At 38.8% G+C, this 12,740-nt stretch overlaps 1 protein-coding gene across 1 annotated transcript in view; it reads right to left on the reverse strand.

The window, feature by feature from the left end:
* Window positions 1–923: 923 nt before the first annotated feature.
* Window positions 924–12,740, reverse strand: part of TBC1D1 (TBC1 (tre-2/USP6, BUB2, cdc16) domain family, member 1) — a 53,390-nt gene continuing 41,573 nt past the window's right edge. Inside the window, exons 17-21 of the mRNA XM_010009904.1 lie at window positions 10,942–11,186; window positions 10,332–10,491; window positions 6,269–6,438; window positions 3,379–3,549; window positions 924–1,293 (exon numbers count right to left, since the gene is read on the reverse strand). Of these exons, the coding sequence (XP_010008206.1) occupies window positions 1,093–1,293; window positions 3,379–3,549; window positions 6,269–6,438; window positions 10,332–10,491; window positions 10,942–11,186 (947 nt within the window). The 3' untranslated portion in view covers window positions 924–1,092. The remainder of the gene's footprint in view (window positions 1,294–3,378; window positions 3,550–6,268; window positions 6,439–10,331; window positions 10,492–10,941; window positions 11,187–12,740) is intronic.

The following is a 12,740-nucleotide window of genomic DNA, read 5'->3' on the forward strand; positions in this document are numbered from 1 at the left end:
TGTGTAATCTTACTTGAAAGATGCATTGTAGAAAGAATGCCGTACCCTTTATAAAACAGTTTAAACATATCTGGCACAACATGAAGCTCTTGAAATGCCTCCACTACTTCAGAAAGTCTTAAAGAATACCACTTCTCAAAGGATGGGTGGGCACAGAGTACGAAATAAAGGGAAAAAAACATGACAGTGGGCGTTAGTTTCCCAGGAAAATGTTGTCCTACATCACATAGCAGATCAGAAATAAATAAGATGAAACTTGTAGAGTATGAATATAAATCCTTGGATGATGTTGCAAAAGTCACAGGCTTCACCAAAGTAATGTCAGTGTATTTTTTTAAGCATAATGCAGTTACTATATACAGTATGCTTATCAGATAATGCCAACTAACAATGTACTAAATTAATGGTTGTTAAACAAAAGGTGTACTTATAAAAACAGATGGCAGCCCCCCAGTTCTGCATAGTTACATATGATGAAGTCCAGCTCTCTGGAGTCCAATGGATTGGCACCTTCAAGCATCAGGAAGCAGTTTTCTGAAGCGTAAACAACATAATTAACAGAACCCAGTCAACCTGTAGGGGAATTCCTCTGTCAAAAATATCTCCAGTCCGATCACAAAACTCTCTGTAAATGCTACCGCTGCATAGCTGCAATGGAGCAGTCATTCATTCAAAGACTTTACATTGCCATATTTCTTCAATGGGCCTTCTAAACGATGTGCATTTAACAATGGTGGTGATCTGGACACAAACAAATCTGTGACAAACACAAAGCACTTAGGCTTAAAAGCACTTACGTAAAAATCCATAACATCTTTACAGTGTACTGTGTATGACTGCACATGCTATTAAGTCTCACCTGTTTATTATTATGTGGCATCTTACTGTATTTCTGCATACTAAGAGCAAGCCTTCTCTGTGAGAAACTGGCTTCTCTGATACAGGAAGCCACCATGCCTGTACCTTGCTTTGCTACAGTAAGGCATGTACAATGAAAGTAATAATACCAAATCCCCACAGATCATGACAGAAAGAGCCAGTTCTTCCCTTTGTTTCTTGCTCAGCTTCTCTGCTCCATTACTACTGTGAACATCAGTCAGCAACCATGTGTTCCTGTCTAGTAAGTAGAGGCTTCACATCTGTATCACCAATCTTCCTTTGCATCTCTTCCACTGTTTTCAGCAAAGCTGCTCGCTCCTGCTCAAGAGCGAGAATGGACTGCTTCAGTTTGCCTTCATTGGTCAATAAAAGTTCTACTGTGGCTTCAAGGTTTTGGATCTTTCCATTAGCCACCTTTCAAAGTAAAAAGAAAGGTGGAGGAAGAGGAAGGAAGGGAAGGGAAAAAAAAAAAAAAAAAAAGAGGGAAATTCATTAATAACTGAAACCAACTTTCAACTATTTTTTGAGATACATTAATATATATAATTTCCAAATGAAAAATTGCAACAGTAAATTCAGGTATGAGTGTAATTAAATCTGTGTACTTTAGACTACAAATATGGTTTTGCCTGCAACAAGAAACTTCCCTCTTTCAACTTGATTGCTTTGATTAGCTCACAGTTAGAATATAATGCAAAGTAATAAAATCAGAACGTTACTGAGTCTCCAAGTTATATACTAAAGAACTGCAGGCTAAGATAAGCTTCTGTGTGTGTTTCTTGGGAGACCTTTTTGGCCAGCCATGTTTGTCGAGTTACACATGCTTTGCAAAGCAAAGACAACCCATCTCAACATTTAGTCCAACAAATGCCAGATTTGGAGGTGAAGAGGAAGGAGTAGATTTAGAGCAATATGCGAACAGAAAATACATCTTGAAAAATTCCAAAAATTCTCCTTCAAAAGGCTGCACTTCATGGCAAATCAAAGTATTAGCTCATCCAATCTCATCAGGTGAGATTTGCAGCTGAGCTACTTTGACAAAAGCAGATCTGATTAGAAATTTCAGCACTGGATAACATTTGGAGACAAAAGCACTGGGGTGGTCCTGGCCTTCAGGGAAGTATTTGCCCTTCTGATGAGCTCACTGCCCTTTGTGTACTTGTGGTAGGTTTACAAGTTCAACCTTTGGGGGAAGAACATTGACAAACCACGGTACACATTGTTTGGTGATGCATTTTCTTCCCATCAGCAACGGGTGACCTTTCACCATAGGAAACAAAGGCTAATGAAGCCTCACCTCCAAGACAAAGGGATTGTTCCAACACTACAGTTAAGTTCCCTGCTATGATATTGGGTGTTGACTTGGCAGCACTCAGGTGGAGATGAGCTTTGTAAGTAACTATGTAGGGCTGCAAAGGTCTTTAGGGGCAGGAGAGGGTAGAAGATCCCCTGATGTAGGTATCTATTGGACATCACATCTCAAATCTCATCCCAGAAATTCCTCTCCCCCATGCTACCTTCAACAATTTCCTTGCCCATGTGCCTGGCAAGATACCAAAATATCTTGCAGAGGAGCATCTCTTCTCCTGACTTCTCTAAGGCTTATCTTAGTACCCAAAACAGATTCAGATCTCACAGGATCAGAATTTACAGCTTAAGCAAGTTTTTGTGAGGAGAGGTAAGTTGGCTAGCTTTAGTCATGATACTGGACCAATGGCCGAGAAACCCAAACTCCCTCCCCTCCGCTATTATCTTACAAAGTCTACATCTTTAACAATAATCAAGAGGCTTGAAATGTCTGCTTCTTAGTCTTGATGTGCCTTTCTTCATCAAAAGAAACGCATGGTCAAAAGTTTTATAACAAACATCCTGTTATAAAGCAGCCAAAAAGCTGACTTCTTAAACAGTTAAGCAAAGACTAACCCCTAGAGAGACCAGGTGTCCTGCCTCTGAAAAAGCTGAAGACTGATCAGGCACCAAGCATGTATTTGAAATTACTATTTCACATACTGTCTAAACAATTTCACATACTGTCTAAACAATCCAGGCAACAGTTTAAAAAGAAAACAAAAATCTTTTAAGAAGGAGCATGTCTTTGTAGACGATGTATCCCATATCTGATGTATCTCTAAGCTGTGACACTGGCATCAGCTTTCCCATCTAGTATCCCCGCTGCAATAAAGCAGTGACTGAAAATGTAAAAATGAAGTTAAAGCACTGTGTATTTTTAGTCATCTTCTACAGCTATGATTTTAATTTCAAGAAAAGAGACAGTGTGATGAATTAACTTTTCACTAATTTTAAGCATATGCTCTATCCACCCTTCTCAACTTCTTCTGCATTTAAACTTTAAAGACTAAATTAAATAAAATTGCTAGTGGCTATGCTTTAAAGTCAACAGACCAACCACCAGGCTCTGCTGTGCCTTGGTGTAGCCCAATCTCTTCTAAAAAGGTGGAAAAATTAGAATGTTAATTAATTATGAAACATAAATGGTACCTGCAGTTCTTCCAGGAGACCAAAGTTTTGTTTGCGCAAGCTACTGTTTGCCTTTTCTAATTTATCCAGTCTTTGATTGTCATTTAAAGAAGAATCTATAAGCTCATCCTGAAGCACATGATATTCAACTTCATAAGCTTGCAACTGCTTGGCAATATCCATTTCAAACACCTGTTGTATACAAAAATAATATTAGGTGCTGTGCAGATCAAAATCATAGCTCATTCAATGCTTTGAAATCCATGGATCTAGACTTAGATCATCACTGTGTACAAAAAAAAGACTCTATTTTTGTCATTCACGTGGCAAGACTGAAGCAGTAGAGAGCAATATATTGGAATTGGATCTACTTAAAAACTTTGCTAAAAACGTAATTTAAACTTAATACATCTCAGTTTGGCATAAACCTTCCTAGGCATCCTCAGAATCAGATGTCACTTTAGAAAACTATGGTCCATGCCCATGTGCCACATGGACGGTGTAAGGCTAAGTAGAATGAAAGTTTTAAAGGAGAAACAGTAAACACTGATAGGTTTATTTATAATTCTACAGTAGTCCTAGAGACTGAAAGTAAATGAACTCATCTGTCCTTACACTAACAGATGTAACAGACACATTATGTCAAAGTAGATTTCTATTATTGTTAACTAAGAATCACCAAAATGAGAGCTCAGTCTTATACATGCATATTAAGAAAACCTTTTATTTTAAAAGGAGACAGATAAATTGAGTTGCAGAGTGATCCAAACGAAAAAAACTGCTGTTGTATTTTCCTTTTTCTAGGTTTTGATGAACATCTGCCTTCAAATTATTAAGGAAATACAACTCTAATGTCCCTGTGCCAGTTATCTCTTCTGAGAGCAGTGAAGAAGGTGGTAAATTAAAAGGCCAACTGTGCTAATCAGAGAACATAGTAGGAATTAAAGTTGATTTAAAAACGTGTCTGGAAAATAGCCCAAAATTACAAGTTCAATACAAGTTACTCATTATTTTTAAACCTCTTGTACTTCATTCATTTTGGAAATGAGTGGAATACCAAATCCTATCTTAAATACCTCTTGAAATAACAATAGTTATTATCTATTTTATCTGCTTTGTCTACAAAGCTTTGTTGGCTAAAGAAAATATCGGTTTATGAACTGTTTCTGACACCTGCTACATACGCTGTAAAAAATTTACCTCATAGTTGTATAGCAGCAGAAACACACATACTGAGATCTAAGTACACAAGGCTGAAACACAATTTTGAGTTTGGTTAAACGTATGGATTTTTCATTTTCTGTAGGTCTGAGCATCTCTGCAGAACACACACTGATGAAACTTCAGTAAAACAAACGGTGCAATTCAGCAGGGCAGAATGCTAGCTCTTCTCATGACCTCTGCCACTTCTAGCCTCTGTGCTCTTGAGAAGGGAGGGAAATCCCTGCTGTCATACCCAAAGTATCAAATCTGAAAGGGGGAAACATGATGCAAATCAGAAGCTTGGCGTAAAAACTAACTAACTGAAGGCATGTTAGGGCATGTAAACCAGAGACCACGCTGCAGAAGGCGTAAGGAGAATGGGGATTAGCCCAGGAGCTGTGTACGGACTGCTGGGCTGGTCAGACAATGGCTCTCTTCTGATGAGAAGAGGAACTGCCCTCCCGTCAACTCACTGCCCACTTTAAGTTTACAGAGCTGCCTAAACAGAGTATCTCTCCCTCCTTCTGCTCAAAGCCAGTGGTTTTCTGCAGGTTGACTGCCTAAGTACTGCAAGTCTCTGCAGAGCTGTGGGCTCCAGGCTTTCACCTGGCAGATACCACACAATGCCCTTTGGTCCCTAAATCACTTGCTTTCCCTCCCCTTGCACAGGCTTTCTAGCTAATTGACAATGAGCACTAGAAACAATTTTCATGACCCTAATTCAAGTGCATGTCCCATGGAATCTTTGCTGCCAGGGATCAGAATGGAGCCCCTCACAAGCATTCTGCAATGTACTGCACTGCTGCCCACTTTCTTTATCAAGCCACACGCTTTGCAGATCTCCTGCAGCCTCTGGTGAGTGGCAGGCATTTGCAGTTCTGCACAGTACCCCCCTCCGTGTTTTAGACCACAAAAGGCCTTCCAAAAAACAAACCCCATCATCTCTTTGTCTGCAGCAAATTAGATGTCACGTGTAACAGTTTAGGTTTCTAAAAATGTAAGTCTTCACTGCAATAATCTGTGATTTCCTCAAATTCCATAGTTATCTTCTGGATTCTCCTGACAGGTTAGCAATACTGTATCAGCTTGTCTGTCATTTAAAAATAGTATAGCAAGGATTCCCAGTTTTTGCTATCTAGAGTCATTGCTGTCTGCAAGAGACTGCACTACCCCACGTTCTCCTGGCAGGAATACAAAGGCACTGTTGTAACATACTGAACCAGAACCATAAAAGCCAGTATAGACAAAGTCCCCGTAGGGAGGGACTTCTAATTTCACCAAATAAGATCAACATTTGTGAAGCTCTTGTAAGTCAGCTTTTGCTTCTGAAATGAGACTTGAAGAGCAAGGCTCTTTGGAGACAGGAAAACTCAGAAGGCTTTTAGGCAACCTTGCTGCTGTTTTTGTGGAACACGCAGTGCATGGGTTGCAATATTGCTGCCAGTAACAGAGTTGCACACTTCAAAAAAAAAAGTAATCTCATTTTCACTAAAGGCTTCATCAAGTGACCATAACCACCATGTAGACAGATGTATGAATACAGAAGTAGTATATAAGCCATATACTTCCAAAAGTTTTCAATCTTCAGAACTACAATAACAGGATTCTCTGCTCGAAGTAACACAAGACACTTGAGGTTTTTCTGTCAAGAGCTTGTTAAAAAGAGCATCCTTTTGCATACTTCTTACATGTTCTGATTTTTTCATACCTGACTAATGGTCTTTTCCATCTGTACCAAACCCAAGTTGGGGAGAGTGTTTTTAATAAAATCAACAATAGTTTCTAGGTTCTCATGCTGCAGAATCAAGGGCTTGTGGCTTCCCAAAAGGCTTAAAGCCACTTTAAATATAGCCTCTGATCCTTGAAGAAAGAGCATATCTGTGAAAACAAAGAAAAAACAGAGTACATCAAGCAAACACATCTTTTGACAAGAATATTAAAACAGTAAAATGTCCAAAGACAACAACTTCTCATAGGATGGCCTGGAGGCTAGATACTGTGCCAGACATGTGGTTTTATTACTGTGTCTATGGCATTAGAAATTTTTAGGGTCAAGATTATTACCGTGAATAGCAAACTTCAATTTGTTTAGCAAGTTTTCATCAAAAAAATCCAGTTCAAATTTAAGCTAATTACACCAGGTTTGCCAGTGTTACCATATTTTGTGCATGTAACTTCTTTTGAGATATTCACAGGAATATGAATTTGAAGAGATTCTAATCCCACCACCATTTAGAAATCCTAATACAACAGGCAAAAAACTACACCTGAAGACACAACCGAAAATCTGAAGTTCTGTTCTTTTCTGGTGGAGAAAGCTACAAAACCTCAGTGTTGTGGTTGATACAACACTGAGCAGATAAAGCTAAATGCACACCTAGCAGCGTCAAGTTTCTGTGCTTATTTTTAGTATGTGTCTCAGCCACCTAAATTAATATTCTAAAAATTACATTAATAAGTATCCTGCAATCTTAGTAATACAAATTCAGTGTTAATATTGCCTGTGGCCCTGCAAGGACAGCACCTGACATACATAAAAGCACACTGAAACTACAGTATATAGTGACCTTTCAATGTAACATCCTTTCCTTTCTTTTCCTTTACAAATGGCCCGTGTCTTCATAGAGGTAAGAAACAGAACACTGTAATGAAAGCATCAGGCAAGAAACACATCTGCACAAACCCATCTGTCCACAGTATAATCAGCACTGCCCTGCATTTGACTCTCCTGCTATTATAATACAGAATCTGCTCCGGTTTTTTCCTGATGGACCCACTGCAGGTAAAAGCATCTAACATATGAAACAATACTGATGGAGGTAGAAAAAGGAAGAGAAGATACTATGGGTTCATTCTGTATTTCCTAAATGTATTTTTATTTTTAAAGGGCTTTTCTTTTGCTCTTTATTGAAGCTGTGAAAGAAGTCACAATTACTTATGAAATAATACAATGACATCAAATAAATAATGTGTCCTAATGATTAAAAAATAGAAGAACAAAGAGAGACTGAAAAAAGAGAAAAAACCTCCGCCATACAGTAAGGGAAAAAACTACTAGCAAAACCACAAGTGTATATGATGTAGTAAAGAACCATCTGAAAACACTGGCTAACTGCCTTCTTACTGGAAGGACAGTAAGAGCAATTCTCTTCTCAAGTTTGTATCAGAATGAAATTTCCCTGTGTGCTCTTTCGCTTGTAATGTTGAAGCCATAACTCATTTCACTTCTCTCTCTTTCTCTCTCAGAAAGAAAAGCAAAAGTAATAACTAACCATAAATCTTGCACTTTGCCACCATTTGTCCTAAAAGTGGTGTAAAATTTTTCAACTCTGATTCAATGAGAAATCCAAAGTCAGGAATGAGAAGTGGTAACAGAGCAGGCATCTGCCTCAATATTTTATTGAAACTGAAAGCTATGGGAAAATGCTTTATAGGGAAAGCTTTGTATTAAGACAGGAAACAGTAAAGAACATCTAGGAAATACAAAGTGAAAAAAACAGAGCTGAAAATAACACACTTTTGATTCAGCACCTGACTCAGAAAGTCACATAGATTAACTCAAGGTGACCTATAAGTTGTTAATGAATGTCTGTATGAGCTGAGCTGGTAATATAGAGCTGAAATCCCTCTCTCATTTAAAATAGCAAAGACTTAACAAAGACCTGCTTGTTATCCGCTCCCCATGCTTCCTGTTAAGCGGGCTTCCAGCCAACGACAGTAAAGTGAGGTACGCAAATCAATGTCAGCATAACTGGCAGCCTCCGGGAGTAAAAGCCCCCAAGTTTTACGTTCAATCTCGAAATAAAATAAACACTATTCTACCAAGTCCGCTCCATTAATAAGTAAATAGGAATATTATAGAACACATCTTTGTTAATGCTGCGTTTTCATTAGATCCAGCTTAGGAAATGTATTGAAAGTTTGGATAGATAATTAAAAATTTCTTTTAAGTTTTACTATTGGACTCATAAAACAGTCTTTGGGTTAACCTCTTTCTGGTCCATTTCTTTTACATATTGCTTTGTAAGATGTCTGCAGAAGCTATTCTCTATGAAAATCTAAAGGAAGTGGTCTGTAACAATTATTAAGTAGCAGTGGGGCTTCAAATATCAAGAGTTTACATATACCGTGTTAGAAAATGGCAGAGCAATCTTACAGCCTTAGTAAACTACAGATGAGCTACTTCAACATTAAAAGGCAACGTTCTTTCATCCCAAGGGTTCTAATAAGTGAGCAACAAAAATGTATGTATGTTCTGCAAAAGTGTGTGAACACATGGGTCAGAACTGATTGGATCCCAACTTGTCATGCTGCTAACGACAGCTGCTAGCAAACTGACAGCTCTAGCCTTTTTTAGGTTTATAGTTGCGTTTCAGTCTTAGCATGGGTGAAAATATTTTTAAGAGGTGACAGTTTCAGTCACACATGCTTTTCTGTTTCTGACCTAAAATCAGTCCTGTGAAGATCATGTATCTATGCCTTCTATTCTAATGTAAAATCTTTGCTTTCTAAAGCCATACAATCCTCCACTGACAGATAAAATACTAATCTGTCTATTAAGGCAGAAATCCAAATATACTGGGTACACAAGGCATTTAATACCTCCACTGCAGTCAATTGTTCAGTTCAAAGACTGTTATCATGTACAATACTATGAATGAGAAGAATTGAAGGATGGACTGATTATAAACTCAGTATATGACACTTGCATACAGCACTTGATTTAATTCCTACAGATTATTAATGTCAACTAGATAGTTATTGATGTGCTTTAGCCTACTTCAAACTGTTCCAGGGGAGGGGGAAAAAAAAAAAAAAAATAAGAAGTACTCTTTTCCCTGGAGTTAAGATGCTAACCACGGACACATAGATCTGCTTAGCTGTATACCATCCTTTTCACCATGATCTCTTACAGCACTCCTTTTGGCACATCCTTAAACAGAAACAGGAAAGGATTCTTGTTGGTGGTTCTTGGAATCTATAATTCATTATTTGTTACTGTGGTAGATGAGACTATATTTAGTATCTTCTCAAATACCAAACAATTAATCTATGAAATCTATATCCACGACATAGCATCAAGGTAAATTCTTAATTGGAATTTAATTTAAAAAGAAAAAAAAAAAAAGAAAAAAGAGAGAGAGAGAACTGAACTTTAGAGTCTAAACTTATGCTTCTAAATATTTCTGGAAAGTGAGATTATCAGTCAGGCTAAACTTGTAAAATTGTAAGGATAAGAAACACTAGTTTAAAAGACTATGTTTCTGCAGAGTAAATCCATGATTAAACTGCAAGCACCCCCTCTGTATGGGTTTACAGACATAACCCTCAATATAATTTTCCACTGACACTGTTGGAGACAAAGATAATAGAATAAATGGATATATTTCTCAGATGATACCTTCGTTACATCTCTTTTCAGCTTAAAACTAACTAATTGTGGTACTGCAGTGCCACTGTCGTAACACCATGCCTTCATGGCATCAAAGTTTACATCTCCCCTAAAGTGGTAACAGGGTGGGAAAAAGTAACAATGAGGATGGAAAGACAGGACGGTTTGGAACTGACATATGCTTTCTTCCTCTTTCCATTTTACTGTAAACATTACATGCTCCAAAAGATGACCTCTGTTGTTCTTCTGTTCATCAATAGTAAGTAAAATATTTCTCCTGGCTGTCTGAAACAGGTTGGATAATAACACTGTTCCTAGTAACAGGATTCCAAATACAAAACTTCAAAAAGAATAGATAGAGGGGTTTATGAAGACTTACCAAACACTCTAGCTACAAATCCAAGGGGAAACTGGGAGGCAAACATAGTGAGAAACCAGGGAGCAGCATAGAGGCTGGGGCCAATCTCATGTTCCTCTAGGTGGTTATAGAGATCTCGATGGTAGTCATGAAGAAGTCGAGACAGTTGATACATCTGGATCTACATGGAATAAGAACAAAAAGACTAAAGATACACACATTTTAACACTCCGAGTAGCAAAGTCTGTGTTTCATACAGCAAATGAAAACAGTGAATGGTATTTGTCAATTATGTTTGGATTGAATTGCGCAAAGAAAAGAAATACTCAGAAGCCAGCTAAAAGACCCAGAATGGGTCACGTGTGAGCCTATGACATGCTCATTTGCAGGGTCATTTGAACCTCATACAACACGTAAAAGAATTCTTCCTATTTATGGTTTTCACAATTTGCCTGGTAGTCTTTTTATTTGAAACTAGTGCATTTACCATCATGCACTCTTTTCATGGATTAGCCTTCCACATTTCTGAGAAGTGAATTTAAGTTCAAATCCAGATTTTGACAATCCTATCTGTACTGCATTATTTTGGTTTAACATTAGCATCCCTTCATTAGAAGAATGTAAATCATACCTGTAAAATTGTCATGTCAGGACGATATTGTTTCCTCAGGCCCACATCAAACATGAGAAACTTCAGCATTTTAAAAGCATCTTCTTCACTCATATGAAGTAACAGGACTCCTGCTACAAAACTAAGGCCCTGGCAATATCCTACTTCCTGGTCCAGAAGTGAATAGGCCTTCAAAATATTGTAGAGTGACAGCTGCCCAGCTCCCAGCTGTGCTGAGAAGTATGGATGTGTTGGAAATGTGCGCCCTGTGAAAACAGCCAAAGGTAGCAACTTAAACTAAAAAATAAAAATAATGATAATGGAAAAACACCCCACCCTCTCCCCACAAAACCAAACCACCATCACCAAAGAAACCCAACCACCCCCCCCCCCCCCCCAAAAAAACAACGAAAAAACCCTTGCCATGTTATCAAATTGAACAGTCTTTCAAAAAGGTAGATTCTCCTGAAAGGCAGATTATGAAATCAACCCACAGGAAGACTGTAAGTTAACAATACAAAACAACCGACTCTTACACTTTACCACCGTTTTGTTACAGTAGTTGCAAAACTAACTTAAAAATTGTCAGGGGGTGGGGACAGTCTGTTGTTTGGAACAGCTGAGTAATTGGTTCTTAAGGCTGGCCCTTGATCAGTTTGTTAAAAGGCTTACAAGGTTGCTTACAATAGTGAGAGACTCAATTCAGTGGCTTGACGAGTCACCTTGTCCTCTTGATTAAAGGGTTACCTTTTAAACAACTATTAGGATCCAGGCACAGACTTAGAACACTTCAGCTTTCTAAGCTGGGGCCTCTTCCCTTTCTTTTTTCTTTTTGTCTTTTTTTCCCCAGTAAATGTGTCTTTTGCCCCCACCCTCCTTGGCTCTGTCCCTCCCAGTCTTATGGGTCCTTCCCTTTTTCCTGCAGCTCAGACTCTTCCATGAACTCATCCAGTTCACTAACCTGGCAGAAAAAGCCCCTTCTACATGGGGCTAGTTGCCAGTACGTGCTATTAGCCACCCACATGGAAAGCAGCTTTTGCAGAAAATTAACTTGGTGGTCACCGAGTTGAATATCAGCCCTTGCAGCAAAGGCTAATGATTATCCTGGGCTGCATTAGGAGGAACATTACCAGCAGGTCAAGGGAGGTGATCATTCCCCTCTATTCAACACTGTGAGGCCACACCTGGAGTGCTGTATCCAGTCCTGGGCTCCCCAGTGCAAGACAGACATAGACATACTGGAGAAAATCCAGCAAAGAGTCACTAAGATGATGGAGCGACTGGAGCATCTCTCCTATGAAAAAAGGCCAAGACACCTGGGACTATTCAGCATGGAAAATAAAAGGCTCAAGGGGATCAATGTGCACAAATAACCAACAGGAGGGAATGAAAAAGAGGGAGTCAGGCTCTTCTCAGTAGTGCCCAGTGACAGGACAAGAGGCACTGGACACAAAGCAAAATACAGGAAATTCCACCTAACATAAGGAAAAAATGTTGGTTGGGTTTTTTGGGGTTTTGTTGTTGGTTTTTTTTTTTTTATTGTAAAGGTGGCCAGACATCAGCACAGGCTGTACAGAGAGGCTGTAAAGTCTCCACCTATGGACACATTCAAAACCTGAGTGAGCATGGTCTTGGGCAACCTGCTTTAGATGACCTCACTTTGAGCAGGGACTAGATGATCTCAAGAGCTCCCTTCCAACCTCAACCACCTGGTGATTCTGGGAACAGAGACATCAAAGGCTTCACTTTTACAGATTTTCGTTTTTTCAAAAACTTTTTCAAAAGGCAGCATTTAAATTTCGGGGGGGGGGGGGGGGGGG

This window comes from Nestor notabilis, unplaced genomic scaffold, assembly GCF_000696875.1.
Source record: "Nestor notabilis isolate BGI_N333 unplaced genomic scaffold, ASM69687v1 scaffold13282, whole genome shotgun sequence".
NCBI classification, from domain to species: Eukaryota; Metazoa; Chordata; class Aves; order Psittaciformes; family Psittacidae; genus Nestor; species Nestor notabilis.